The 26,033-nt window shown below is 44.6% G+C and overlaps 1 protein-coding gene across 1 annotated transcript; it reads right to left on the reverse strand.

Annotated features, from left to right (window-relative positions):
- Positions 1–4,120: 4,120 nt before the first annotated feature.
- NUAK2 (NUAK family kinase 2) lies at positions 4,121–23,434 on the reverse strand. Its single transcript, XM_082228311.1, has 7 exons — positions 23,128–23,434; positions 14,783–14,903; positions 13,251–13,402; positions 10,622–10,687; positions 8,381–8,500; positions 7,732–7,864; positions 4,121–7,316 (listed from the first exon to the last, which is right to left on the reverse strand). The coding sequence occupies exons 1-7, from the start codon at positions 23,335–23,337 to the stop codon at positions 6,160–6,162; spliced, it is 1,959 nt and encodes a 652-aa protein (XP_082084437.1). The 5' UTR covers positions 23,338–23,434; the 3' UTR covers positions 4,121–6,159.
- Between the last annotated feature and the right edge of the window lie 2,599 nt (positions 23,435–26,033).

The raw sequence follows: 26,033 nt of genomic DNA on the forward strand, positions 1-26,033 counted from the left end.
TCTTGGGATCTATATCGGAGGGCAGTATATCAATCAATCAAATAAATAATACATCAGGGATAGGGAACTTCTGGTCTACCAGTGATTAAGACTACAGCTTCCATCATCCCTGATGATTGGCTGTGCTGGCTGGTGCTGATGGAAGTCCGAGTCCAAGAACACCTGGAGGTATTCCTAGTGCAAATACAATGCAATTACTGCTGGAGGTGCTTGTATACATAATGAGCAATTCTAAACACTATGCTCCATTAATCAACTTGAAAAGGCCTTCGAGCACAATTTCTGAAGGCAAGTTCCCCAAGAATAGATATTCTGGGCCTGTCCATTCAGTACTGTGCTTGTCTATTTTTATTTTTACAAATTAGACTAAGCATTAAAATGGAAATCAATGTTAAAAGCTAACTTAAATCTAACATAGCAACAGCAATGACCTATGGTGCGTGTGTGTTTTGTTTACACATTTAGGCTTTGGAGTTCGGGCTTTTAACATAATTTTCAGGTCTTCTGGCATGCTGCTATCCAAGTTTTGTAAACCATTCTCAAACCAGATTTTTGCAAGATGCAGCGCCATTCAATTCCATTTTTAGTTGACCAATCTGAACGCTGAAAAAAAGATACAATTTTTGTTATGCCACAAAAGAGTTTGCTTCATGCAGTGGCAATGCTAGAGAGAGAAAATCCTGTGCTTTATGTAGGGTCCCAGACAGTAACCTTAAGTACTAGTCTGAATTTGTTTTAGGAAATTGAGCTTGGTAGAAAGTAAAGGATAATTAACCAGGAATTTGGTAAGTATGGTAGTTTCCGAGTGCCCATCATGAGTCATATCCTGTGCTGGTTTGTATATTTTCTGCTCTAGATACATTTATTTGTATCACTGCATTTCTGAAATGGCGGTGGCTGTTTTGTTATTGAATCCCGCCCGTTGTGAGCAACAGCAAGTTAGAAATGCTTTCTCTAATTGTGATTCCCTGGTATTAAATGCTGTTAGTGTCAAATTTAAGATGCCTCACTCATGCTGCTCTTTCTTTTTAAGGACGTAAACTCTAAATAGTTGTACATAGATCACATTCACATCATTCTAAGTACATGGCTTCCCTTCCCCAAAATATGGGGAATTGCAGTTTATTAAGAATGCTAGGAACTGCGGCTCTGTAAGGGCAAACTACAGTTCCCATGATTCAGTGTGCTTTACATGTATGGTATGGATGTGACCTTAATTACTAAGGTGTTAATTGCCTCATGGTTAGAAATTGCATATAATTGGAAAGGGGTAGTCAAATTCTCTTGAAAGGTGATGCTCTAGAACAGGGGTGCCAACTTGAATAAAATATTGGGGCACCCAGGTAAGCCCCACCCTGCATAATGTGGTGCACACGCACGCTCTCTCTCTCTCTCTTTCTCTCTTGCTCTCTCTCTCTCACACACACACACACTATTTGAATGGCAATGCCATTTACTTTAGGGGCCCCAGCCCCCTCAAATATTTTACTAGGGAGCAAAGTGACATAAACCCCTAGGAGTTGGCTCTCTAGAACAGCTTTTGGTACGGCAACACACAAGTCCATCGATTTACTGCCACATGAATTTTGGACCTTAAGTCTTCAGCAGTGTCAAAATTTCATACATCTTAACTGCAAGTTGCAGTTCTGCCTGTTGCAGAATCATTATTTCAGGTACAGTGGTACCTCGGGTTACAGACACTTCAGGTTACAGACGTTTCTGGTTACAGACTCCACTAACCCAGAAATAGTACCTCGGGTTAAGAACTTTGCTTCAGGATGAGAACAGAAATTGTGCTCCGGCGGCACAACAGCAGCGGGAGGCCCCATTAGCTAAAGTGGTGCTTCAGGTTAAGAACAGTTTCAGGTTAAGAATGGCCCTCCAGAACGAATTAAGTTCTTAACCCAAGGTACCACTGTATCCCTGCAAGAATGTACAAACACCCCTATGAACACTTAATTTTGTTGAAAGATTTATTGTACTTATAAAGGTAATCAGGTTTTTTAATGAGAGGGGGAGAATGTAAGATCACCAATTATCTCACTGCAGATTAAGCTATAAATATTTAGTCCAAAACATATGGTTAAACAAGCACTGCAAGAAATAACAAACTATAGATATTTTTAATACTTTTTTTCATGATAAAGTGCACTTTGGCAAGTATCAGTGGGATGGCCAAACCTTTGCCAACGGGGAGGTCAATGTGGGGTTTGATGGTTGTCAGGCATAGTCTCCCCCATCTGCTTCTGCAGCACAGGAATTGCTTCATCAGCAAGCTCAGTAGCTTCCTGGTTTTCTCCTGCTCCACCCCTGCAATTATTTTTCCCAGACAAGATTCTCCCTACAACAATTTAGTGTCCCTCGAGGCAATGACCAGGTCACAGTATATGCCCCTGTATCATGAGCTGCTCAATGGATAGAAGGCAATACCCATAATTTCCTCATTAACCTTTGTTTCCTTCCTGCCTAGAGGGCACTAGTTGGGCTGATGACCACCTACCCTCACTTGCAGCCAAGACGATGGGACATGTTCAAGCAATTTGGCCTTTGCCCTGTCACTTTCCTCTGGAAAAAACAGTGGTCTAGCTCTGATTCAGAACAAATGGCAATCCATGGAACACCCAATTGCCATTTTGTTCCAATTCAGCACTAAACTGCAGATTTCCCTGGGGGAAATGCAGCGGGGCAGCGCGGATGAGCCCTAAGATTATCCTGAATCCTTGTTTTAGCTCTGCAACATTAACCTCTTGAGTGCATATGGCAATTCAGACTTCCATTTACTGAATATTATTTTTTTGGAAGGGATTCCCCAAAATCGTGCAGTTCCATGTCAGTTTTATCCCACTTCCCCACTCCAGAGGAACTCTACATAGCCTAGCAGCAGGGAACACTTGCACATAGAAGGCCCCATCCCCATGTTCAGTCCCTGGCATCTCTAGCTAGCAGGATCAGGCAGCAGGTGTGGGGCAGGGTGGAGATCACTGCCTTTGACTGGCAGTGGTTCTCCAGAGGCTGAGTGGCAATACTGGACTAGATGAACAAAAGACTCTTTGAAATAGCATCCAGTAAGACTGCTGAAGACTTCCAGCTTCCGTGCAAGCCTTTTGGCAATAGAAATTGGGAGAGTGTGTTTGAAATTGTACCTTTCCTGCATTTTATGGTGTAGTGGTTAGTGTTGGACTAGAACCTGGAAGAACTAGGCTTTAATTTGCTTGTCCGTGAAGCTCATTGGGTAACTTTGAGCCAGCCATAAGACTCAGAGGCTGCCCCACCTCTCAGAACCATGAGCTGTGATCTAAACCACAGAGCCTCTTGGGCTTGCTGATCAGAACATCAGCGGTTCAAATCCCCGCAACGGTTGCTTTGTCCCAGCTCCTGCCAACCTAGCAGTTCGAAAGCATGTCAGTGCAAGTAGATAAATAGGTACCGCTGTGGTAGGAAGGTAAACAGCGTTTCTGTGCGCTCTGGTTTCCGTCAATGTTCTGTTGCACCAGAAATCATGCTGGCCACATGACCTGGAAAGCTGTGCACCACAACCTTTTGACTGGACTTAACCTTTACCGGGGAGGAAAGGCGGGATATAATTGAAAGTAATAAAAAGAATAGACCTTTATTGCCTGTGTGATTACTTAACATGAATGAGTTGTTTCTCACTGCTGAGAGGCAGTGAGGTGCAGGGGCTGGAGAGCTCAATGCAAGAATCCTGGGCTCTAATATCCAACCATTTGCAATACAGTGCTCTCCTGTGCCTCAACAGGAATTATCGGGTGCTAGCATGCCCCTCATAGGAAGAAGTGGGATAAAATTGTAATGAGTAACCTATGTTTTATAATCAGTTGGGGTTGCAATGAGGTATGAAAAACCCACTTTTACCTTCTAATGGTCATAATTGCCCATATGGAAATCAGGGGCTCACAGTATTTCCTGATCGATGGCCAAAGGAGTTTGTGATCTTGCCTAGAGAGTATTTTGCTGTGACTAGCTCCAGAAGATCTCAGGAGATCAGTCTTCAGAGAATGTGAAAAAGACCAGTTGTCAAGAGTGTGTGGGGAGCAGCCTTTTAACCGTTTGGCAGGCCAACCAATGAAGTGGCAATGACGACAACTGACGCATCCAACAATTGGTTCCTTTTCCTTTATTCTTTTTGCATAACCATTGTTTGCCATCAGCTTGCGAAAAGGAGAGCTGCATAGACCAGAGAGTTCAAGTCTCATTTTGCTTTTTTGTATTAATTAACTTCTCTGGATGGCAAAAATAATAATCAAAGCAAACGGAGTTGGAAGGTCAACCAGAGAAGACATGGCAAGATAGTGCAACAGGTTATTTGGAATCCAAAAGGGTTACAAGAGAGAAATGTTCTGCAGATCACTTTCCTGCTAGATATTATAAAGTCACCAGTTACTTTTTTTAAAAAAACAACAACAAAACACACATACACAAAATACCATCTTTAACCATTAAAAGAAACAAAAACATTTCATCAAGTAGCTTGCATTGCTCAGGAAAGCAGTGTTTTGAAATACTCGGCAACAGCAAAATCCCCATTAGGTAACAGCTATCTGGGCAAAGACACATAGGCTGAGATAAGTTAACTTCCAAAGAGTTCATAAAAAGAAAGTTTCCAGTCCTCTGCCCACAGCCTCACCCCACATTATTCAGGCGGCCCCCAGACCTCTAGAGAGGAATTTTAGGAGGTATAAGAGGCTACTGAGAAGTGAAGGACACCAGAAGGCTTTCTTCCATTAAACTGCGTATGTTTACTTATCTAATGCTCAGAGCCACAGTTCATACTTTTGTATTTAAAGGCACACGTGTTTATCATGGACAAGATGCCCACTTTCTCTAATGCCTGATGTGCCTATTCTTTTAAATCCGTCTCCTTATTTGCTCCCATTCCAGTAAAGGCTTCCATTTGGCATTCAGAAGTCATGTGCCCCAGTGCCCAGTTCTGATTTGATTCGCATTTCAGTCAAGATCTTTTCCCAAAAATAAGGGCAGGCCAATTTCCTGAGATACACAATGACTGCTGTAATGGTCACAGGTGTTGTCCAACGGACTTTCTTAAAATTGCAGTCTCTCTCTCAGGAGGTGCAGAGAGGAAAGTACACCAAGGATAGAGATACACCTTTAGCCATCTTGCATTATTTTATTTTTATTTTTAGAATCTATAATTAAGAATCAAAATATTCTAGTCTGCTCAAATGAATAAATAAACCAAAGCAGGAAGGATGGTGAGGGATCTTTTCGAGGTCCTGTGTCCTGTTACTGTGGTGAGTTCTCAACAGCTGACATCCTACTTACACCATGGTTGCATGCTTTTAGTTCAACCACTAAGGCTTTTCTAAAGACAGTCTTTTTTATGGAGGATGCTCAGAATCACATTAGCAAGCCCTTGCCCCCTCCCCACTTTTTTAGGGCTGAGAATACCAGGATATAGCAAGACACCCTTTTCTGTGTTTGTAGTGCAGATACTCTCCAAGGGGCCAGAAACCTAGTTTTTTTGCAGCTCAAGAGCTATTCCTTTCCTATTGCCCTGCCACATCATTGTTCCCCTTCAGAGGAGTTTCTACCTCAGTTATGTGCAATTAAAGAAGCACAGTGCAAATAAAATAGCCATCCCAGTCACTAAGATCAGAAGGATGATCATCAGGGTCTGTTTGGAGAAGATGAAAGTATTCAAGGGAGTGTTACAGGTCTCCATCATTTAGGATTTCAACTCACTGTGAGAAGGCAGAGATTGAATAATTTTTTTAACCCATTGCCCTGCACTTAACAGATGCCTCCCTGTTTCTCCCCTAATACTCCAGCCCCTACACTGCCCTTACAGATCCATCCCACATCCACGAACTTCCTACCAACATACCTTCTTCTCCCTCCAAACACACTCCTGTACCCTGTTGACCCACTACAAGCCATTGTTAAAACCTTGAGTGTTCTCTTTACATTCCAAAGCATATGCAACAAATAAATACTTCTAGCCTGTTGCACTTCTAACCCTGTTGGGGGAGGAGAAGACAAAGTCTGAGGAAAGTTCTCTCGTCCCACCTCAAAAGGAAGTGCAAATTGTTTGGACAACTCCGTTCCTTCCAAGCCAGAGCCACTGCGAGACATCGCTGCGGATGTGTGCATTGATTAGCGCAAAGTCTTCCCGTGGCCCCCTCAGCTGAGTTTCATGCTGATGGCCACAGCCCGCTTGTAGACCTCGGTGACGTTATCACAGTCCACCAGGGAGAAGCAGCTATCTGCCAGAGGGTTTTGGCAACGAGTCACTGTCCAGCGGCGGAGTCGCCGACCTCCTGCCTCTCCCTCCTCCTCCAGCTGCAGGAGGTCATCTGCAGAGACGGATGCTCGCATCGGGATGCCTCCGCTCCCAAGCATCCGATCAGGCAAGTCAAGCTGGTCAAAGGACTCTGTGGAAAGGATACTGTCCTCGCTCACCGCACTGGATGGGCGACTACGGCAGGTCAGGGGCAGCTTGGGCAAGGCGACTTCTGTAAAAGGGGAGAAGACCTTGGCAGGCACGCTGTCTGACTCGGTGCTGCTGGAAGAGTACTTGCCATTATGCTTCAAGATGCCTTTCCTCCTGGTGTGATGGTCATAACTGGAGCTCTGAGGTGAGGATGCAGAGGAGGCATCACCAGAAAAGACATTGGCATCGAGGTCCATGCTAGAGTCCAAGACATCCACCGATTCACTGTGCTCTGGGGAGGAGTAGTAGCCAGACTCTCTCTTTGGGGGCTTCTTCAGGATTCCCTTCTTGGGTGCGGTAGGGGTGGCTGCAACATCTTCGTTCTTGCAGTTCAAAGCCTTGGATGACAAGACGCAAGTCAAGTCAAGGGCAGTTCCAGTATTGCCCTCCTTCCTCGTGTCCACGGGAGGCGCCATCACTAGAGGAAGAGGGGGAGGGGGAGCCTGGGTCTTCTCGCAGGAATTCCTCTTCTTCAAGATGCCTTTGGGTCTCTTGAGGATAGATTTGGATGGGTTCTCGGGAACGGGTCCTGTCTCCTGCAGAGCGTGGGAGACGTCGTTCTCCTTCTTAGACTTCTTCAGCGAGCGCTGCCTCTCCAGCGTGACGCCAGGGATGTGCTGCTTGAAGAAGCAGCGGACCTTGGAGCCGTTCTCAAAGAGGGGCCTGGAGGAGCGGCGCAGCCACTCTGCCACGGTGGCCAATGGAGATTCGTTCTCACGCAAGGACTCCTGCTCCCCAATGGGCACCTTGTAGCCCCAGTTCACCCACCAGTGGCTGGCAATGTCTTCAATGGTGGCTCGGCACTCTGGGTTCACCATCAGCATCCACCGGATCAAGCCGCAGGCCTCTGAAGGACAAAGAAACCACATCAGATACACAGGTAAGGGCCATGTTCCATTTTAAATCTCCTTTCCCTAGAATCTCTGTGTGCTTCAAGTAAGTGAAGACTCTGACCTCTCCACCTCCATTTCTGCCAATGGCTTGGCCTGTTTAACAGATATTCAAAAGCCATGACATCTGGCTGCACCGTGAGAGCAGGATGCTGGACTAAGATGGGTCATGGACCTGATCCGGCAGGCTCTCCTTATGTTCATGACTACGTATTTTATTTAATAAACAGGGACAGTTGCATGCACTGGCTGCTATGTGCTACATGTTGTTTGTGTTAACTGCACACAGAGGCACATGATGTGCAATCCACACTTTCATAAAACAATATCAAAACGGCAGAATGCAGAACTTCTACTGCCCTTTCCACTCACCCGATAGCTTGGTGGGCTCTCTATAGTCACCGCTTGAGATTTGCTTGACCAGAGTCTTGTAGTCTTGACCATCAAAAGGCATTGCACCATGAATCAAAATATAGAGGAGCACTCCAAGGGACCAGCTGTCAACCTGGAGAAACAGAAAAGACATCAGCATCAGCAGGTGAAAAGAACAAGGACTGTGTTGCTCATTGCTATTGCTTTAATTCAGCCTTCTGGGTGTCACTGGACTACAGCTCCCTTCATCCCCAACCATGCTGGATGGGGTTGACAAGAGGTTATAGCTCCAAGCACATGGAGGGCTCATATGTTGCATGGAGCAGGCTGCTTTAATTGCGAGGCAAAGACATATCAAGACACATTATTTGAGCTATGTGCCATGTAGACAATATCATCTTACTGATGATATTTGCCAAGGAAATGAGACAAGGAACCTCAGGCCTGGGAGCACATGGACAGAACCATCAGTGGTCTAAGAAGGGGTACCCTCACCTTCCCTGGGGTTGCCTAAGGCCTCTGTGCCCTGAATGCAGGCAGAAGATGAGAGAGAAGCCCAGACTAGAGGGTACAGAACTGCCAGCCCATGAGGGACTGGCCTGAGAGAATGGTTGGGTCTGGAGTTTTGTTTTATAAGCAGCCCTCTTACCTCAGGTCCTTTGTAAGGCCTTCCATTGACGATCTCAGGGGATGCATAGAGGGGGCTCCCACAGAAGGTCTGGAGGAACCTGTCTTGTTGGAAGACATTGGAGAGGCCAAAGTCTGCAATCTAGGGGTGGGAGGGAAATAAGGTCACAGGTTAGCACTGTCGTTGGTGGAAGACCACTACCATAACCTTCATTGTGTCTCGTTAAAAATATTGCTGGCCTGAATTAAGATTTGAAATCTGAACCCACAGCTTCTAGGGCTGGGCATTGGATCACAGCTTCACCGGTTGAATTTCTGCCTGCCATGCACTTGTTCAGGAGCCTTCCAGGAAAAAGGTGGAAGCCCTAAAAGCACATTCAGTTCCTAGACTAAAAAGCAGAACTGCTTCATCAGGAATGTACCAGGGCTTGAAGAACTGAGCAGCTGGCTCTACCAGTCTTGCGCTTGTGCCACAGCTGCAAGCATCTGCTGATACCATATTTTTAATACCTTTGTTTATCCAGCCCCACAGCCAATCATATCAGCCAGAAGGTACAGAACATGTTTCCAGGTTCACAGTTGCGGAACGGCCTATTGTTCAGGCAACATAGACCATGGGAGGTCTTTGTTTATTATTAACTGCACAAAAATCTCCATTATGTTAACAGTTGACTGGCTCTTTTTTTTTTTAAGGAGGAAAAACTCTCTGGGTGAAAGAGTACATGGTTTATGCCATTAAGCAGAACTTTGGGGCCCTTGTTTCCTTATCCTTGCAATATACGAGGAGTTGCAGCCCCCTGGATTTTAACATTTCTGGGATACCACATTTTCCTACCAGTCCCTCTTGCTGCATTATGAAAGGTAGGGACCTCAGTGGGCTGACACCACAAATCTGGGCCTTGAGGCAGTGTCATCTTCATGCATCCCTCATCACCTCTGTGAACCCAGACCTCATAATTCCCCTACAGAAGGGTTTGGCTACATAAGCGCCTATGGGAATTAGTTGATGTACCATTATCATAGCAGATGCCTGGCAGTCCAGTAAGACCACAGTTTTAAAGTTATTACAACAGATTTCTTTTCTCTGCATAAAGAAAAGCGTAGCCCAAGGTGCTGCCCTTATGGACTGTCTGCTGGTGGACTGCAAACTCAGTCATCCCTAAGCAATGGCTGTACTGGCGGAGGCTCAAACTCTTATGGCTTCAAGCCCCACACCGGGCAAAAGATTCCTGCATTGCAGAAGGTTGGGACAAGATGAGCTCGTTGACCCTTCCAACTCTACAAAACTATGATTTTATGATATCTGGAGGGTCACATACTGGCTACCCTTGGTGTAAGATTTATCCTTCCACTGAGTGTGAAAAGTCAACATTGCTTCTTTCAATTATCAGAGAAGTTTCCTACTTGGTTAACTGTTGCTCAAAAGGTGCCTGGGAATTTCACTTTCTTATTATTCCATAGTAGGACAGCTCTAGGTATTATCCTTTTGCACAGAACTAGAATAAACTCTGTTGGATTATTCTTAAGCCTGACAACTGAAATATGTGGTCTAATCATCTTGGAAACAGGCATTTCCTCCTTGCTTGTAAGCCACAAAAAACTTTCCCCTTATCCCTAACTTGCCATGAGTCACTATTTGGATTACACGGAATAGCTGCATGTTTATCATGGGAGATATGCCCTGGTATTCTGGTAACTGCTGGCTATTTATAGCTCCTTCATCTCCCTGGTTAAAGGATCCTGGTCCCCAACAAATATCAAGGATTTGGAGGACAGCATTTTCTCGTTTTCCACAGTTACAAGAAATAGCAAGGCTCACCTTTCCCCTTTGCAACCCTGGCATCCAACAGTAGCGGGTGCCAGTTTAGAAATGGGAACAACCACAGAGAACATGGTCTGAACCATCCTTGCCCAAACATCTGCCCTCCAGATGTTGTTGGACTCCAAATCACATCACATCCTGCCAGCCTGGTCAATGGTCAAGGGTGAAGGGCGTTGTGGCTGCCCAAACATTAAGACTCCAGGTTCCAACTCCACAATGCAAATGTAAAGCATATTCACTGGCCACAACGTTTGTTAGTTTCTCTCTTGCATGGATATTAATTTTGTCATTAGCTTTCTATTGCGCTTTTAAAGTCCTCTTTTCTGTATATTTTGCTATTATCTGAAAGCAACCTTGACTTTAAAGCTGCAAATAATGTCCTCACAGACATTTGAGCATCACATGTTGCAAGCTACTGACAACTTGAATAGCTCCACTTACCTTGATGTTTCCGTTAGCGTCCAGAAGGATGTTTTCTAGCTTCAGGTCTCTATGAACAATTCCATTCTGTTGAGAGAGGGAAAAGGAGAGTTTAGGTTTGTTTTTTCTGGTGGAAGCCAAAGCATGCTAGAAGTCTGCCTCTACTAATTCTGTCCATCTATAGAGATGCTAGCAGTGTGTTTAACAGACTGTTGTTTTTTTTCCTTAAGGGCAAAAAGCCCAAAGCAGCCAGACAGGAAACTAAAGTGAGAGACACAATATACACACCCACTAGGAATACAGGAGAGAAAGTTCTAACAAGGGATTCCAGCAAATGTTCGGCCCAACAATTAGGTTCAAATTGAGAACCTTCCACTTTATTCTACTGTCGTAGTGCTCTTCTACACAACTAGAGAACTTTCCATAAGGGCATGGGCTTGCATACAAACCTGAGAGCCATGTTTTCATAATCGCAAGTCCATGAAAATAAGTAGGATCACAACAAATGAAAGCTCCAATTGCACTAAACAATGACAAAAGCTCTAAATGTCTACAAAGGACCTCTTTAACCAAGCGTTGCATGTTGCTATTCTTGTTTCCCCATCTCCAAAGCAAGATGGTGGGTGAAAGAACGTTAGGTTTGCTAGTGTCATTTCTCAGATACAAGCACAAAGCTCTCTCCTTTGCATTCATGATGCATCATGCTCATGGCCATCCACATATTGCCTATTATCTGACCAATGTTTGGTACCACTATCTGCCATGGACCTGAAATCATGTGATGGAGCCAGCACATTCAGTTGCTATCGTTGCCTGATATTTAACAATTTCACGAGCAAAGTAGAAAGAAGTCAGGCTCCTTAGTCCATATTACTGCAATGTGGAGTTTAGGTACTGCCATGACAAATTGCAATTATGTACCCTGATCACACCTTCCTATGTACCACGCAAGCCCATTTTTGTCCTCTGGCCTTTAACATTCCTAGAATCCCAAAATTCCTTCCCAAAAGAAAGAGAGTTCCAAAACCTGCATCTCTACATTCCTCCCCACATTCTGCAACAAAACCAAAACATTCAAAGTGGGAGGAGGCCAGGAATTCTAGTCATTTATTGCCTGGGTATATATTACGAGTGCTTTATCCAAGCTCAATCTATCACCTTAATTTTTTTTGTCTGCCTCAAAACTTCAGCAGATCACAGGAATACATTTTGAAAGTAGAATAAATGAGATTAGCTGCTTTCCAGTTTAGCAAATGAGCTTACCATTTTTGGTATACACTTTGCAAGTGGCAAAAATAAAATTAACCAAATCCAGACTTTCAAGAGTCAACGAAATTTCATGGGCTCTGTCTCTAAACATTCAGTGATGCAATACTACCAGCATCTATTTCCTTAACAGTCAAGATTTAAAACTATTAAAAAAACTGATGACACGGCAGGTAGAAAGAGGTTTGTTCGCATTCCCCATACAGATCAGCACAACTGAGTTTGTCGCTTCACAGGGACCCTTTCGCTTCAAGTAAAAGTGAAAATGCAAACCAGAATGTTTTACATTTTTAGTATTAAATCCAGTGTGACAGCTATGGGTGTTCCCCCAAGTGCAGGGTTGACATTGACAATACTGCTGTGACTAACCTCGTTAGGAAAACATAGTGCCTTAGCAGTACACAAAACACCCTGAGGAAATATGCAGCTTTGCTTGTCTCCCAACACCGTAACACCTCTGGACAGAACACAGTACCTGTCCAATCCAATACTACACATAGAACACATCCAAACTACACAGCCCGTGCGCATAAAAACCTTTGTGGAAACTGAGCATGCAGTTTGGGCCTATGTGTACACTATAATTCAGATGACTTGTCCCAGAGGCACTATGCCTTGGAATGGGCAGTGTTGCTCAAACTGGCCCACTATGTACAGCAGGACAAGGGTCTAATAGCCCTCCCCTATCACTTCTTTCCTTTAAGGAGGAGGTGGCCCGCCAATGTTTATGTCCTTGTTAACATCAAAATTCCTATGACTGCCAATAATAACTAACCTTTATATCTGTAACTGTTCTATAACAGTTCATTCATAACATCTTGTATGATCCATGCTTGAAGCATGTTGCTGCATGGTGATGCAAATATATTATGCACTGTATGTTCCCTGTAGACCAATGCAGATCCACAAACTTGTTTCAGACATTCACACAGGCTTGTGAATGGGTCAGAGTGGTTTTCCGCTTGCCCCATGGTTTCTAGGCACAGGTCAGAGCAGTTCTGCCTTTGCCCTGCTGCTTTTCCACAGACAGCCTATGCTTTAGTGCTAAATTGGAACAAATAGCAATCCGGTTTGCTCAGTTTCAGCGGTAAACTGTGGATTTTCCCAAGCGAAAGCAGCAGGGCAAACAGCACTGTGGATGAATCAACAGATACAAGGAAAGCAGGAAGCAAGAGAATGAGCCCCCTTTTTTTGCTGTAACATGGTAAGCAGAACTTGTGGATCACACCATTGGGGAGATCATTGAAGACAAGGAGGCAACTCCTGGTGATATTTGAACAGAGTCTCAAGACTCCTACGCATCTAGACTTTCAAAGTGTCTTAAGTAACTGCTGGATAAACAGCACAGACATGAGAAGGTGCACCAAGACTTTATTTGACTCACCTTGTGACAGTAGTAGATAGCAGACACCACCTGTCTGAAGAAGTGGCGGGCTTCCTGCTCAGTTAATCTCTGGCGCTCACTGATGTAGTCATAGAGGTCTCCCTTGCTGGCATACTCCATCACAATGACAATCTTGCTGCTGTTTTCAAATACTACATGAACAAGAACGGAATTAAGATGAATCACAAAGAATCCAATATGTCTAAGCTGAACAATCTTGATGACAAGTCTGTGGCTTTAGTTCCTATCCCAAGAGTGGGGAACTTCTGCTCCTCTTGACATTGTTGGATTCCCAGTTCTCATCAGCTCCAGCCAAGGTGATCAGTGGTTAGGGATGATGGGCATTCTAGTCCAACAGCCCCGTCCCTGTCCTATCCTGACTTGTGTCCCTTCCAAATCAGGCTCATGAAGTTGGTGCTCTAGGGTACCATTTCAGTTCACTATTCCAGCATCTCATCTGGATGCTTCCTATGCCATCTTCATGCAAGGCAAATGCAGCATTATTTTAAATAGTGCATTCCTATAAATTCTAAGATGGCACAACACCTGCCTGTTTAACAAACAGGCGCATTTCATTCAAGTCTAATGCATTTTACCAGTTAGTAGCTTAGGGTCAGGTTTTTCCTATCACAATTTAACACAACGTTCAAGTCATTTTGGGGTTAAAGTAAGAGCTATGGACCAAATGGCACAGGCTGTACAAACACACAGAGCCTTGTGAAATGCCAACCCTTCTGCTATATTTAGCAACACGGTGCCTTAAGAACTCTCACCATCACCAGTATTTACAATACTGCACGTATCTGCCATATGCCAACAATAAATGTGCAATACCTGGAGCCAGGCTCCAGGTTAGAACACACACCTTACGTGGCATTTCACAGAGTTCTAAGAACAATTTTGCAGGAATCCTTACTCTCAAAGCTGGAAATAATAGGAGCTGGCTGCTATTGCTTTAAAAAAAAAATAGAGACCATGCCGCCACTACAAGTTGTTTTGTACACAAAAACAAGGAAGAAAGTACGAAAGGGTGTAGGAGGGGAACTTTCACCCTCTAGATCTGTGTGCTGCTGCTACTACTGAGTCATCCATTTGTGCCTCCGGTAGAAGCCACAGAGAGTTTCAACCCTTGCAACATTGTGGAGTTGACGAAAAATGACATTTACTTGTACATTAGAATGGGAAACAGAAGAAACAGCAACCAGCACTGCTTAGTGAAAAGAGCTTTGTGGTCGTCCCCCCCCACCAATTAGTTTTGCAGATAGCCTTCTAAAAATTACAGAAACATTTTAGCACACTTTTGATACCTATAGTAAATGGAAATCATGCCCTATGCATATCATATTTAACAACATCAGAATTGATTATATATGGGTCTTTCCATGTATATCTGGTTGGAGCTACAACTTCTTGAGTTCAGTCTGACCCCTTTCTGAAAAGTCAGACATCTGAAAAATAGGCTGGCACCAATATTATATGGATATACAGTGGTACCTGTACCTGAAGAGGGGCAGTGTGTTAAATGTTCTTACCTTCATGGACAGCAATGATGTGGGGGTGATTGAGAGACGACATTATTTCAATCTCTCTCCGGATATGGACAAGATCCTGCTCATCCTTTATTTTGTCTTTCCGGATAGATTTGATGGCAACCTGGAAAACAGGGAGTTTGAAAAATGGTTAGCCAATAAGTCATCTCCTTCCTTGCTGATGGAAATACAACATACCAGTGTGTCCATGATTGGAAATAGACCAGCTACAAGCTCTGTGTCACAGGGGTGATATCTATTTAAAATGATCCATATTGGTGGACATGAGGCATCAACACAACAAAACGATGGGTTACAAATTCTTACTTGCTAATATAATAAAAATCCAGTAAATGTGCATGACAGCATCAGCTACTAAGGATCTGAAGCTTTAAAGTACCATATGGAGTTAAGAATTGGCTCAGTATTTGGAAGCTCACATGTTTATACTGACAACTGAAGAAATGCATGATGGGAAGCATGCAATTTGATTGGCTAACTAAAGAGACACTCTTGGGGAACACTGACTCTAGAAATACTTTGGTTCAAGGCTAGTGATTAAGACAATCCTATTCTATTTGAATCAAAGTTGCACTGAAGTTTATCATGTTCTTTTCAACATACAACTGCTTTGTTCTTTTTTAAGGCAGGGGCTATACACAGGCATCATATGTTTCAGGCTTAGGTAAAGAGCTTCTGCAGTTAGGATACATCACTGTATGGAATGTGACCAGTGAACATGACTTAATATCAAGAGCTTTACTTGATGCCCTTAGGAACAGTTCTGTTATATTAGACTGAGAATAAGTCACTCAAATTTATAAAGAAAGAAAGAAATGGAAGAGAAGCCGTGAGTTCCAGGTAATGTTCTCTTTTGTGGAAAAGAAGTACTAGTAAACACAGAACTCCCCCCCCACCCACCCCAGCAATACAACCAGCAATCCAAAATGGCGGAAATTTGAACCGGCAGGAGGAAACCTTCCAAAGTTTGCTCAGATTTCTTTATTATGAAAATTCCTCCACAAGGAAATGAAGGGGAGGAGAGAGGGAAAGTGAGAGGACCAGAGAATAGATGCAGCTAATCCTCTTTCAAAGGGATTGTGAAGACAATGGACTCCTTGGGTTGAATTTACAAGGGAATCCAGCACAACCTCGTTTCTTCTATCAGACAAGAATGCGGAACAGCATTAATCCTGTAAAAGGATCCTGGAGGACACATAATACTAAGCCTCCCAGCAACAACAAGGAAAGGGAGGCCTGGCCTTGCATCCCAAAAGCAGTGAAGTGTTAGAGCTCTCTCCCATGCAACCACCATCAACACACAATTCACTATTACCACTAACAGATAGAGGGCGGCACTGTGCATCCAAGTCAGGGGTCAGCAACCTTTTTCAGCCGTGGGCCGTCCTGCAGACCATGTGGTGGGCCAGACTATATTTTTTTTGGGGGGGGGAATGAACACATTCCTATGCCCCACAAATAACCCAGAGATGCATTTTAAATAAAAGCACACATTCTGCTCATGTAAAAACATGCTGATTCCCGGACCGTCCATGGGCCGGATTGAGAAGGCGTTTGGGCAGAATCCGGCCCACGGGCCTTAAGTTGCCTACCCTTGATTTACCGTAAGTAGTTCAAAGGATGGGGTACCAAGCTATCCCCTGTTTGTCTCGGCAGCAAAGAGGTCTGGCCTTGGAGGCCTGAGTAAGGGCAACAGAATCAAGAGATGGTCCAGTTGCTAGTTAGAGAGTTAGCTTGGGATCCAAGAAATCAGATTCATCTGCATTTCCTTTTCAAAAAAAATCCCATGATTTTAGCAGTCATATACAATTTTAAATGGTTTGTTTTCAAGCTTCAAATTAGCTTCAAAGCGAGCCGAACAAGAATACAAGATGGTGGCCTTTCCCACTGCACTTTTAGGAAAATAAAAGTTGCCCTCAATCACAGTGTAATAATCACAAAAACTATCCTAACAAGAATATTTTCAGAGAAATGTAAGTGGTGCATGCAAGTCCCAGAATTTGTTAACCCAATATTTACCCACCAATGCTGGCTGCTCTCCATATCTAGGGTCACTGGGCAATATTGCCACAGCAGTGTGTTGTTTAGCAATACCTATTTCATCACCACCTTCCCACTTATGAGTTTGTTGCAGCTTTGTGAAGTTAAGGAATTGTATCCCCAAAAGATAAAAAAATTATGTGAGCTCAAGCAGGCACATCATGAATCATTTCTTGCATAAATGATCAGGGAAGTTCAAAGCAGGTTCTTCTGTGCAAGAGAGATGTATAGATCAATCAATGACATAAAAGAAAATGAATAATATAGGGAGAGGTGCCTGGGGGCAGGGGGCAGCCTACAGTTTTCTTGCAATAGGAATTACTTAATTCAGAGTTGTCACATAAGACAACATCCAACCTACACTTGGCATTACAGTTACAAGTAGGGAGCATCACACCCACATCCAGTTAAGACTTATCTGCTAAATGCATTGCCTACCAACCAGCAAGGTTGAATGGGGGAACCAAATAAATAGGAGGTGTAAATAATGTTGGAAGCAATACAGATGGTGTGTTTGAGCTCAAGTCACTTTCCCTAAGGGGCCTTGGTTCAGGGGGGGTTAAACTTTAACCCTTTCTGCCTCAGTGCCTTATCACCTGGTCTCCCTTCTGGAATGTGCACAACTGTTGGACAATGCAAAGCCCTTTTTTGGTAAACAGACAAAGATGCAGCCTACTAATTTTACAAAGGTACTCATCCATTCCACCCCCTCCCCTCAGGAACCCCCACTATTGAGAATCCCCATTGCTCCATTATTCACTGACCCAGAGGCATGTGCCCAGAATGCCTGGCATCTAGTCTGGTCTGAACTGCCCTAAGGATTTGGGCACAGCTACCCAAAAGCCACCTGCCTTGCCTTCCCAGAAATTAAGAGGGCTGCCTGACAATTAAAGGACCACAGCTTGGAGGCCAGACTGAGCTCACTTGGGAAGAGAAGAGCCAGCCTTTTAGTAGCTCCACTGTATGGCAAAAAGTGATATAAAAGTACTATACATTAATAAAGGGCGACGGCCACACAAACCAAAGTGTGCTCACATGTATTAGCACATGCAAGCCTTTGTGTGCCTGCCTGGCTGCCCTTCCACAGAGACTCAAGTGTGAGGAGGTGCTACATTTTCCTCAGTGACCCCGCAGTGACTGGATTAGCAAATTAATTTTAGCTGGTTTCTGAAGTGATTAAAGCTGCAACTAACACACTCAATGTGCAATGTATGAATGTTGGTAATCCGATCCCAAATTAGTATCAACAATAATCCAGGCTTGCATTATTGATTTTCTGAAACTTTTCATCCTAGAGATCCCTGAAGGGACACATTAGAAACTGCAATTGTGTGAAAGCTCCTAATTTTGCTTAAAAAAGAGTAACCGGATCTGTGCTTTCTGTGGCCCATGGCCTTTAGCCTGGTCCTGTGTTAGAAATGTATCATTTCTGTAGAAACTCACACACATAACTGACAATAAAGTGTACAAATTGAAGGGATGCAAAAATTAGCAACTTTTTATCCATCTCACTGATTTTTCTTCTTCACTGAGGATGACATTTGATGGGGGGGGGGTGGCAGGAGCTGAGCAGGACTCTTATTAGATGGCAGCAATGAAGATCAGAGCATGATTGTAGACCCATAAGAAATTCCCCTGCCCCTGTTCATAATGCACTCGGAAAGTAAGTGTCTATGGCCCACAAGAGACTTTGAGAACGTCTCCATTAGACTACTAGCCTCACACCCTTTCAGAGACCAGTTAGACTAGGCACATCTTTTGTGAGGCTTAACCACTGTATATACACTGTGATTGTAGGCAGACCACGTATATCCCCAGTCAGTTCTGCTTGATTGTTATAATTTGGCTTTAAAGCCCATTTCAAATCCGGTTTTAATTATGGTTTTGGAGAGGAAGAGATCTCCCGACAGGTAATGAAAGTCTGTCAGGTGGTTCCAAAACCAGTTCCAGATTCTGCTCACTGCCCTAGTCCCAGAAAGCAATGAATTATATCCTACTGGCAGAGAGTGAGTGTCAAAAGTGCCACAAGCTCTCTGTTTTTGCCGCCACAGACCAGTAGACTAACAGCTACCCCACAATATTCCCAAGATACTGGGGGTGTGGGGTGGGGAGAGAGAGAGAGAGACTTTCCATTTTTAGGCACACCACCCTCCCCCTTTGTCTGCACAGCACAGGACTAGGAGTCCATGTATCACATTTTGCTAGCAAAGTCTATAGAAACAGCAGGCTTCCTGTTTGATTTGGCGGAAAGCCAAAAGCTAAAAGCTACTCTCCAGCATTTAGGCAGATGCAGAATGGCAAACAGGTGTAGAAACCAATTCAGCTCGTCACTTTCATCTGGTCTGCAGTTTCACATGAAGCTCCAGATAGAAAAGAAGGCTGCTCATAATCTCTGTGTAAGCAAATAAACCAGTAATTTCATAAGGCCTGATATGAGCTTTGTTTGCAAATAAATATATTAAGTACCCAGTGGGGTACTTACGTACATAGAAAGGTGCCTGCATTAAAAGTTCATTGGTTTCTTCAGTCACAGTACGTCTGACACAATATCAGTTCATTTAAAATGTGCACTCCTCTACAGCTGACTCAGGATTTACTTCCTTTGATCCACAACATCACAGAGCAAGATTTGCTTGGATGCATTTGAAGCCTAAGCAGGCCTAGATGTCAGCAAAAGCAGGTGATCAAGATGATTCTCTGAGATATGGTGACTCTTGTGTCTTCTACACAGAGGCACTGGTTATCACATACATCTCAATTTTCATTCATATGGAAATGGAATAAACAGAATGAAATTGGGGTTTTACATTGAAATTAGGAGAGGAGCTTCGCCGTTTGATATTAGTAGCATCTGGAGAGCAATGCTGGTATTGCCCAAGAAGACAGTGCCAGACATACTTACAGAAAAATACAATCATAGAACTGTAGAGTTGCAAGGGATCCCAAGGGTCATCTAGTCCAATGCAATGCAAGAGTCACAACTAAACAGTTATTGGTTTTAATAGCAGATCTTCCTTTGCTATGTCCATGCACAGTTGCTGCATGGTTAACTCAGCCTTGGAAATAAAGTCACAAAAGTCACCAGTCTGCTAAGAGGCTATCAGTGTGCATTTCCAGACAAATGTGCATAGGAATGAGCACCCTTCATTCAAATGGTCTGGCAAGAGGAGGGCTCTATCAAGAGTTCCATCCATCCGCCACCAGCCTGCTCACTGGCCAGCATGGAATTCCTGGTTGCCTAAGGGCTACAATCAAGCAATTTGTTAAAGCCACTGATCAAGGACTTGAAAAATACTTAATAGACTTGTCAGTTAAAGAAACCAAGGTGGCAATATGAGGAAGGGCGATCTTTAGACCCAGCAACCATAAGCCCAGTGAAGCTTAACAAGGTTTGAATGCATTAATAGGAGCCAGGTAACACCTGGTAGGGCCTCCCAAAAGTGTTATTATCAGGCTAGATGTTAAGCAAAGAACCCCAGAAGGGGGTAGCAGAGATAGCTCAGTTGGTACAGCAGGAGACTCAATCTCCCCACCACATTGGGCAAAAGATTCCTGCACTAGACTAGGACTAGATGACCCTCGTGGTTCAACACTACAGTTCCATGATTCATCTGTAGTTTGCAGTTTGCAAAGAACCTTCAAAAGGAATGGGGGTGGGATAGGCACAATTCATTAGATTAGGCTGGATATGATGCGAAACAAAAGAGGCCTCGGGTTGCACCAGACTACCTGCAATTTTTGTTTGCATGTTTGAGCAACTCAGCACTGCAGAAAAAGGCCAAGCCCACTACTGCAGTAATATTTATTCTTTCCTTCTACAATACCCAAAAGTCAACATGCAAATTCCTCTTTCACAAGGAAACAAAACTGCCACTTCAGTTGACTGGGAGCTGTTTATCCACCAGCCACATCAACACTGCTCACTAATGGGCCAAGATGATCATGCTACCAGATTAATTTATTCCCACAATCCAGGGCTTTGCCAAGGCCTGCATAGACACGCCTTCTCCTACAGGGGTTTTGTAGAGAGACCACTGTCATTGTGCAGTAGGTTTCTAACAGGCTAGCTGCTTAGGTGCCCGTGTTCAGAACCTGGAAGTGCTGCTATTAGAACACAGTCCCTAACAGCCTTTGGGCTAATTTTAATTGTGTTCACACAGACACTGATGTATCTTCCCCAGAAATACTAATTTACACCAGCACAGCAAGGTCAAATTGGGAGAGAGAGACCCTGAGAGCTTTGGGTCCCTTCCTAGATTCTGCAGAGATTCCCTCCCTGCCTGCCTGCCTGAAAACTCCAGCCAATGAAAGTCGACTTTCCCCATTTCAAATGAGGCCAGCCACAAAGGCAAACAGTGGCAGTGACAGGCAATTCATGTCAGATCAATAACAGCAGAGGAGAGAGGAGAACTAAATATAGCAGCAGAGGATTGGCTAGCTTTGTCCTCTACTTTTAAGGGGAAAGAAAAGTGTCATTGCCAAAAGGGGCCCCCAAACCACTTGCCCTCCCATTTTACAAGGGCATTTTGGCTACCACCAAAGCTCAGCCCTTGCAAGGAAGCTGCTGCTATAAATGCCTTGCCATTGTCACTGAAAAAGAAAGCTACTTAAGGCAGTCTTGCAGAAGAGGTGAAATTTTCACCACCCTGGCTCAGTAGGATGTAATTGCCCTTAATCCTACCACTCTGTTCCTCACCCGCCAGAATGATTCACACCAGGAAAGTGAAGTTTTGCAAGGCCACCATTAACTTGCACAGGCCTGTCCCACAGCTTGCCAATTTAGTTTATTAACTCAGATTAGGATTAATTCGCTTTGCCTTCACTGTTTGCATCACTAACTTGGAACCAGGAGGCCTTTGCGACAAGGGGGGGGGGAATCCCTGTCTCACAGGGCCACCCAACCAACCTCTTTCTCTTTGCACACCTCCCTTCCCTGCAACTTCACAATTTGTGAAGGCTTCCAACCCATGCGCCATTAGCTTAGAGTACCGTAAGTCCCATTAAAAACCAGTGAAATTTATTTTTGAGTAAATCTGCATAGACTCAGACTGCGGAGCTAGTTACAAGGCTCATCTGAATTGCAGATATATTTTTTTTAAAAAACGCACTCTGGCAGAAGATAACTGACATTCATTATGCAATCTATTTCTATGCTGGGGGTTGGTGGGTGAGAGAAAGAGCATGCACACATGCATGCGCACATTTTTTCCAAGGATCTCGAAGCTGCCCCGGGCACCAGCAAACCCTGAAGGCTGTGCAATCGCGATTCACGCGCCCCCTCCCCCCCCCGCTCTTGGAAAGCGCTCTCCTGCAGCACCAATCGCCCCGCAGCCTTTGCGGTCTGCAGCAGGCAACCCTGCGCTGTGGAGGATGAAGACTTCTGTGATCTCCCAGGGAGAATCTGCCAACCTTTATGGCATCAGATGCGCAAAGACCATAGAGCCGCTGCCAGGCATCTCGCCATTCAGAAATGCAAAGGGGGTTCCAGTTGCCGGCTTGCACGGCTTAAAATCAGGAGGACGAGAACGCCGCGCTTGCTGCAGAGGCAGCCAGAGGGAGAAAGGGCTTTGCGGCAGGGGAATTTGGCCGAGGGCGTCCTGCCGCTGCCAGCCACCTCGCTGCTAAACTGAAAAGGAACAGCAGTGCTAATGGTGGCACAAACAGCGGGAAGATTCAAGGGAGATTTTCCCGGGGAATCCTTCGGGGAAGAAAAAACAAACTGCGGCACCGCGGGGGGTGAGGGAGGATTCTATCCAGGCAAGCAAAGGAACTTGTTCGGAGCAACCCTGTCCGGACACCTTGCAAAGGAGGAGAGCGATCAGCAGCGCGATCCTATGCAGGATTAGGAATAAGCAAGGCGTTCAAGGGGCCTGACTTCCGAGTAAGCGCGTTCGGGTTTGCAGCAGCCCCAACCAGGGGTGCCAACCTGAATAAAACATTTGGCGGGGGGCAGATAAGCCCCACCCCACATAATCGATCGCAAGATGTGGCGCGCGCACCCTATTTGAATGTCAGTGCCAATCAACTTTGGGGGTGCCTGGCCCCTTCAAATATTTTATGGGGGGGGGCTGCTGGGACCTCCGCCCCTAGGAGTTGGCACAGGGTCAGAATCCTGCCTGGAACCCCAAGAACCAAGAACTGGCCGATGATGGCCGAGAAGCTTTGGCGGAAATGTGCACGCAGCAATATAGGCACCTTAGCTTGAAAGGTCCCGGCATACTGGTGTAAAGCGGGTCCGCACACTCACACATGCACACGCACACGCTTCCCTCTCTCTCTCTCCTTACCAGCTTGCCGGATCTCTCCCGCGCCTTCTTCACTTTGCCGTAGGTGCCTTTGCCCAGGGTCTCCAGGAACTCGTAGCGATGCCGGAGGTTGTGCTTGTGGTAGTGGCGCTTCACCGCCTGCTTCTTCGCCGGGGGCTTGGGCGACGGCAGGAGCCCGTCCCTTAGCGCGGCAGAGGCCGCCGGGGGATCGGAGGGCCAGGCGCGATCCATCGCCCCCTCCGGCGCAGGTGACAAGCGAAAGCGGGCGGAGAGAGCGAGGCAGACGGAGAGAGAGCGATCGGCAGACTGCAAGCGCCGCTGGAGCCGGCCGGCCAGCGCCGAGCCAATAAATGCTACAAACCTGCCCGCTGCCGGAACGCCCCCTTGCAGCCATTGGCTGCGGCGGCCCACGTGGCCAACCTATTTCGCAAGGTGTCCATGGCGGTGGGGGAGAGAAAGCGGGGGGGGGGGAGAGCAGGGCGGGGGGGACAAGAAGCCTTGTGTTGTCAGAGAAATCTCAAGGATGCTTGGCCAGGCGCATCTGCGTGGGAGCAGAGCTATATGGACCTCAGTTGGGGCTGACTCCCGAGGAAGGATGTGCATCTTGTGGTCGGGCTTTGTCTCCCAAGACAAAGAAAGCCAAGAAGACGCGATCGGTTCTATGGAGACAAGTTAAAATTACAGAAACTGAGCCACATGGCGGGGGTTGGGTCTCTGAAAAGCCAGCCTTAGCATAGCTGTTTGAAAGCAAGTTTCCAGCAGCAAGCAAGAGGCGGGAATCTTGAAAATAGCAGCATCCTACAAAATCATTACTAGACTCTCATCACTCCACAAACATCCTCCTTTTAGCACCTCGGGACCACTTCAGAAAAAAAGATGCGTTTTGTTTGTTGCCTTTTTATCAAATAGCATAGATGTTGCCTCTCCCATCATCCTCACACCAGCCCTGTGAGGTAGGACATATATACTTATTTCCCCATTAACAATGAATGTCCCTTCCAGACTTATTTTCATCCCGATTTTCTTACACAAAAAAAGTGTTAAGGTCACTCCCAGACTGTCCCTGTTTTCAAGTGGGATTCAATCACATACTTGCAAATTCAGGTTGTGTAATTATAGGTGATTGGGAGTTCTTGAGAAACAAACGGGATCAATAGCAACTCTCTGTGATAAGGAAAGTGAGGGAGAAGACACTGGGAAGTGCGATAACACTTCCTTTGATGCAACATCATCTAACCGCCCTGCAAACAGGACACTATTCCCAATGAACGCAGTAAATAGTTATTTCCAAGGAAACAATATTTAAAACTTGTAGCCCTCAGAATGATTTGGGGCTATATGTCCTATCATTCCTCACCATTAGCCATGCTGGCGGGGGCAGATGGGAAGCGGAGTCCAACAACATTTGGAGGGCCAAATTTCCCCACCACTGCTCTAAGACTTCCAATGTATTTAGAACAACAACCAGCTAAGGAAATGATGTGAAAGCAAATGGTGAATATACTTGTTGCTACAAAAACCCTAAAGCAAATACAGTTATTAATGGGAAACACCCTGTGATATTCTGCAATCTATATATACAGAATCCTATGCATACTTGCAGATAAGTGTGCATAGGATGTAGCCCTAGTATTTGAATTGTCCTTTAGCAGTGGATTGTTTTCCTCTGGTTCAATAAAAACCTGCTGGGCTATACACATTATGCAAAATTAATATGCAACCTCTATTTTGACCCCACTGTGGGGGGTTTTGATTAAAAAAAAAATAGTATTTGCTGAGGTGTAGAAAGGTTGCTGCAGGTCTTGTTGTACCCTGTTTTCCCGAAAATAAGACAGTGTCTTATATTTATTTTTGCTCCCAAAGAAGGGCTGGGTCTTATTTTCAGGGGATGTCTTATTTTTCCATGAAGAAGAATACGGTACACATATTCTGGAGAGGCCTTATGTTTGGGGGAGGCCTTATTATCGGGGAGGTCTTATTTTGGGGGGATGCCTTATATTACAGCGAGAGGCAAAACTGGAAGTAGGTCTTATTTTCATGGGATATCTTACTTTCGGGGAAACAGGGTAATTCTTTGTAGCACTCCCCTTGCTGTATTTTCTTATTTGTATTAGCAATCATCTATGCCTTAAAAAAAAAAAACCCCTCTGAATATACACTCAGAAGCTACTGGGCATTGGGTACATTTTTAGAAAATCTAAATAATAAAAACTCTTACAGAGTTGTTTTTGCATCTGAAAAAACAACCCTCATATAGGTTGAAATACCCCCCTCCACTTTTTATGGAACTTAATAATAGTTGGAATGACTGCCACATTGTGGTTTCAGATCTTAGAGAGGAAAGTTCTAACAGCAGTCAAAACAAAAGCTTCAGCCTGACTTTGGCATGTGAGGTCATCACATTGATTGAAGAAAAAGATAACTACAGAGTTACTCATACAGACCTGGATTTTCCCAGAACTTCAAAGCGCTTGGGCAGCAATGACACATACCAGGGAAACACACTAATACAATCAAGGCAGATCACAGCTGAATATAAGATTAATTCAATCAATTCAGTGTCTAGTGTGGTTTGAATAAGGTCACTTGTAGCATTACAGGAATAATAATAATAATAATAATAATAATAATAATAATAATAATAATTTCAGTATTGAGTTGGCATCATTGCAATTCTTACATGACAAAGGTTTTGTAAATGCAGGCAACAATATCATCATAAACAACAACTACTTGCATATAATATTTGAAGCCCACTAAGACTTGCAAATGTTTAGTTATCTAGAAATTCTTATGAGAAAGAGAGAAAAGGAAGAAGAGGAAGAAGAGTTTGGATTTGATATCCCACTTTATCACTACCCGAAGGAGTCTCAAAGCGGCTAACATTCTCCTTTCCCTTCCTTCCCCACAACAAACACTCTGTGAGG

Source organism: Podarcis vaucheri (genome assembly GCF_965113315.1).
Source record: "Podarcis vaucheri genome assembly, chromosome: 6".
Lineage (NCBI taxonomy): Eukaryota > Metazoa > Chordata > Lepidosauria > Squamata > Lacertidae > Podarcis > Podarcis vaucheri.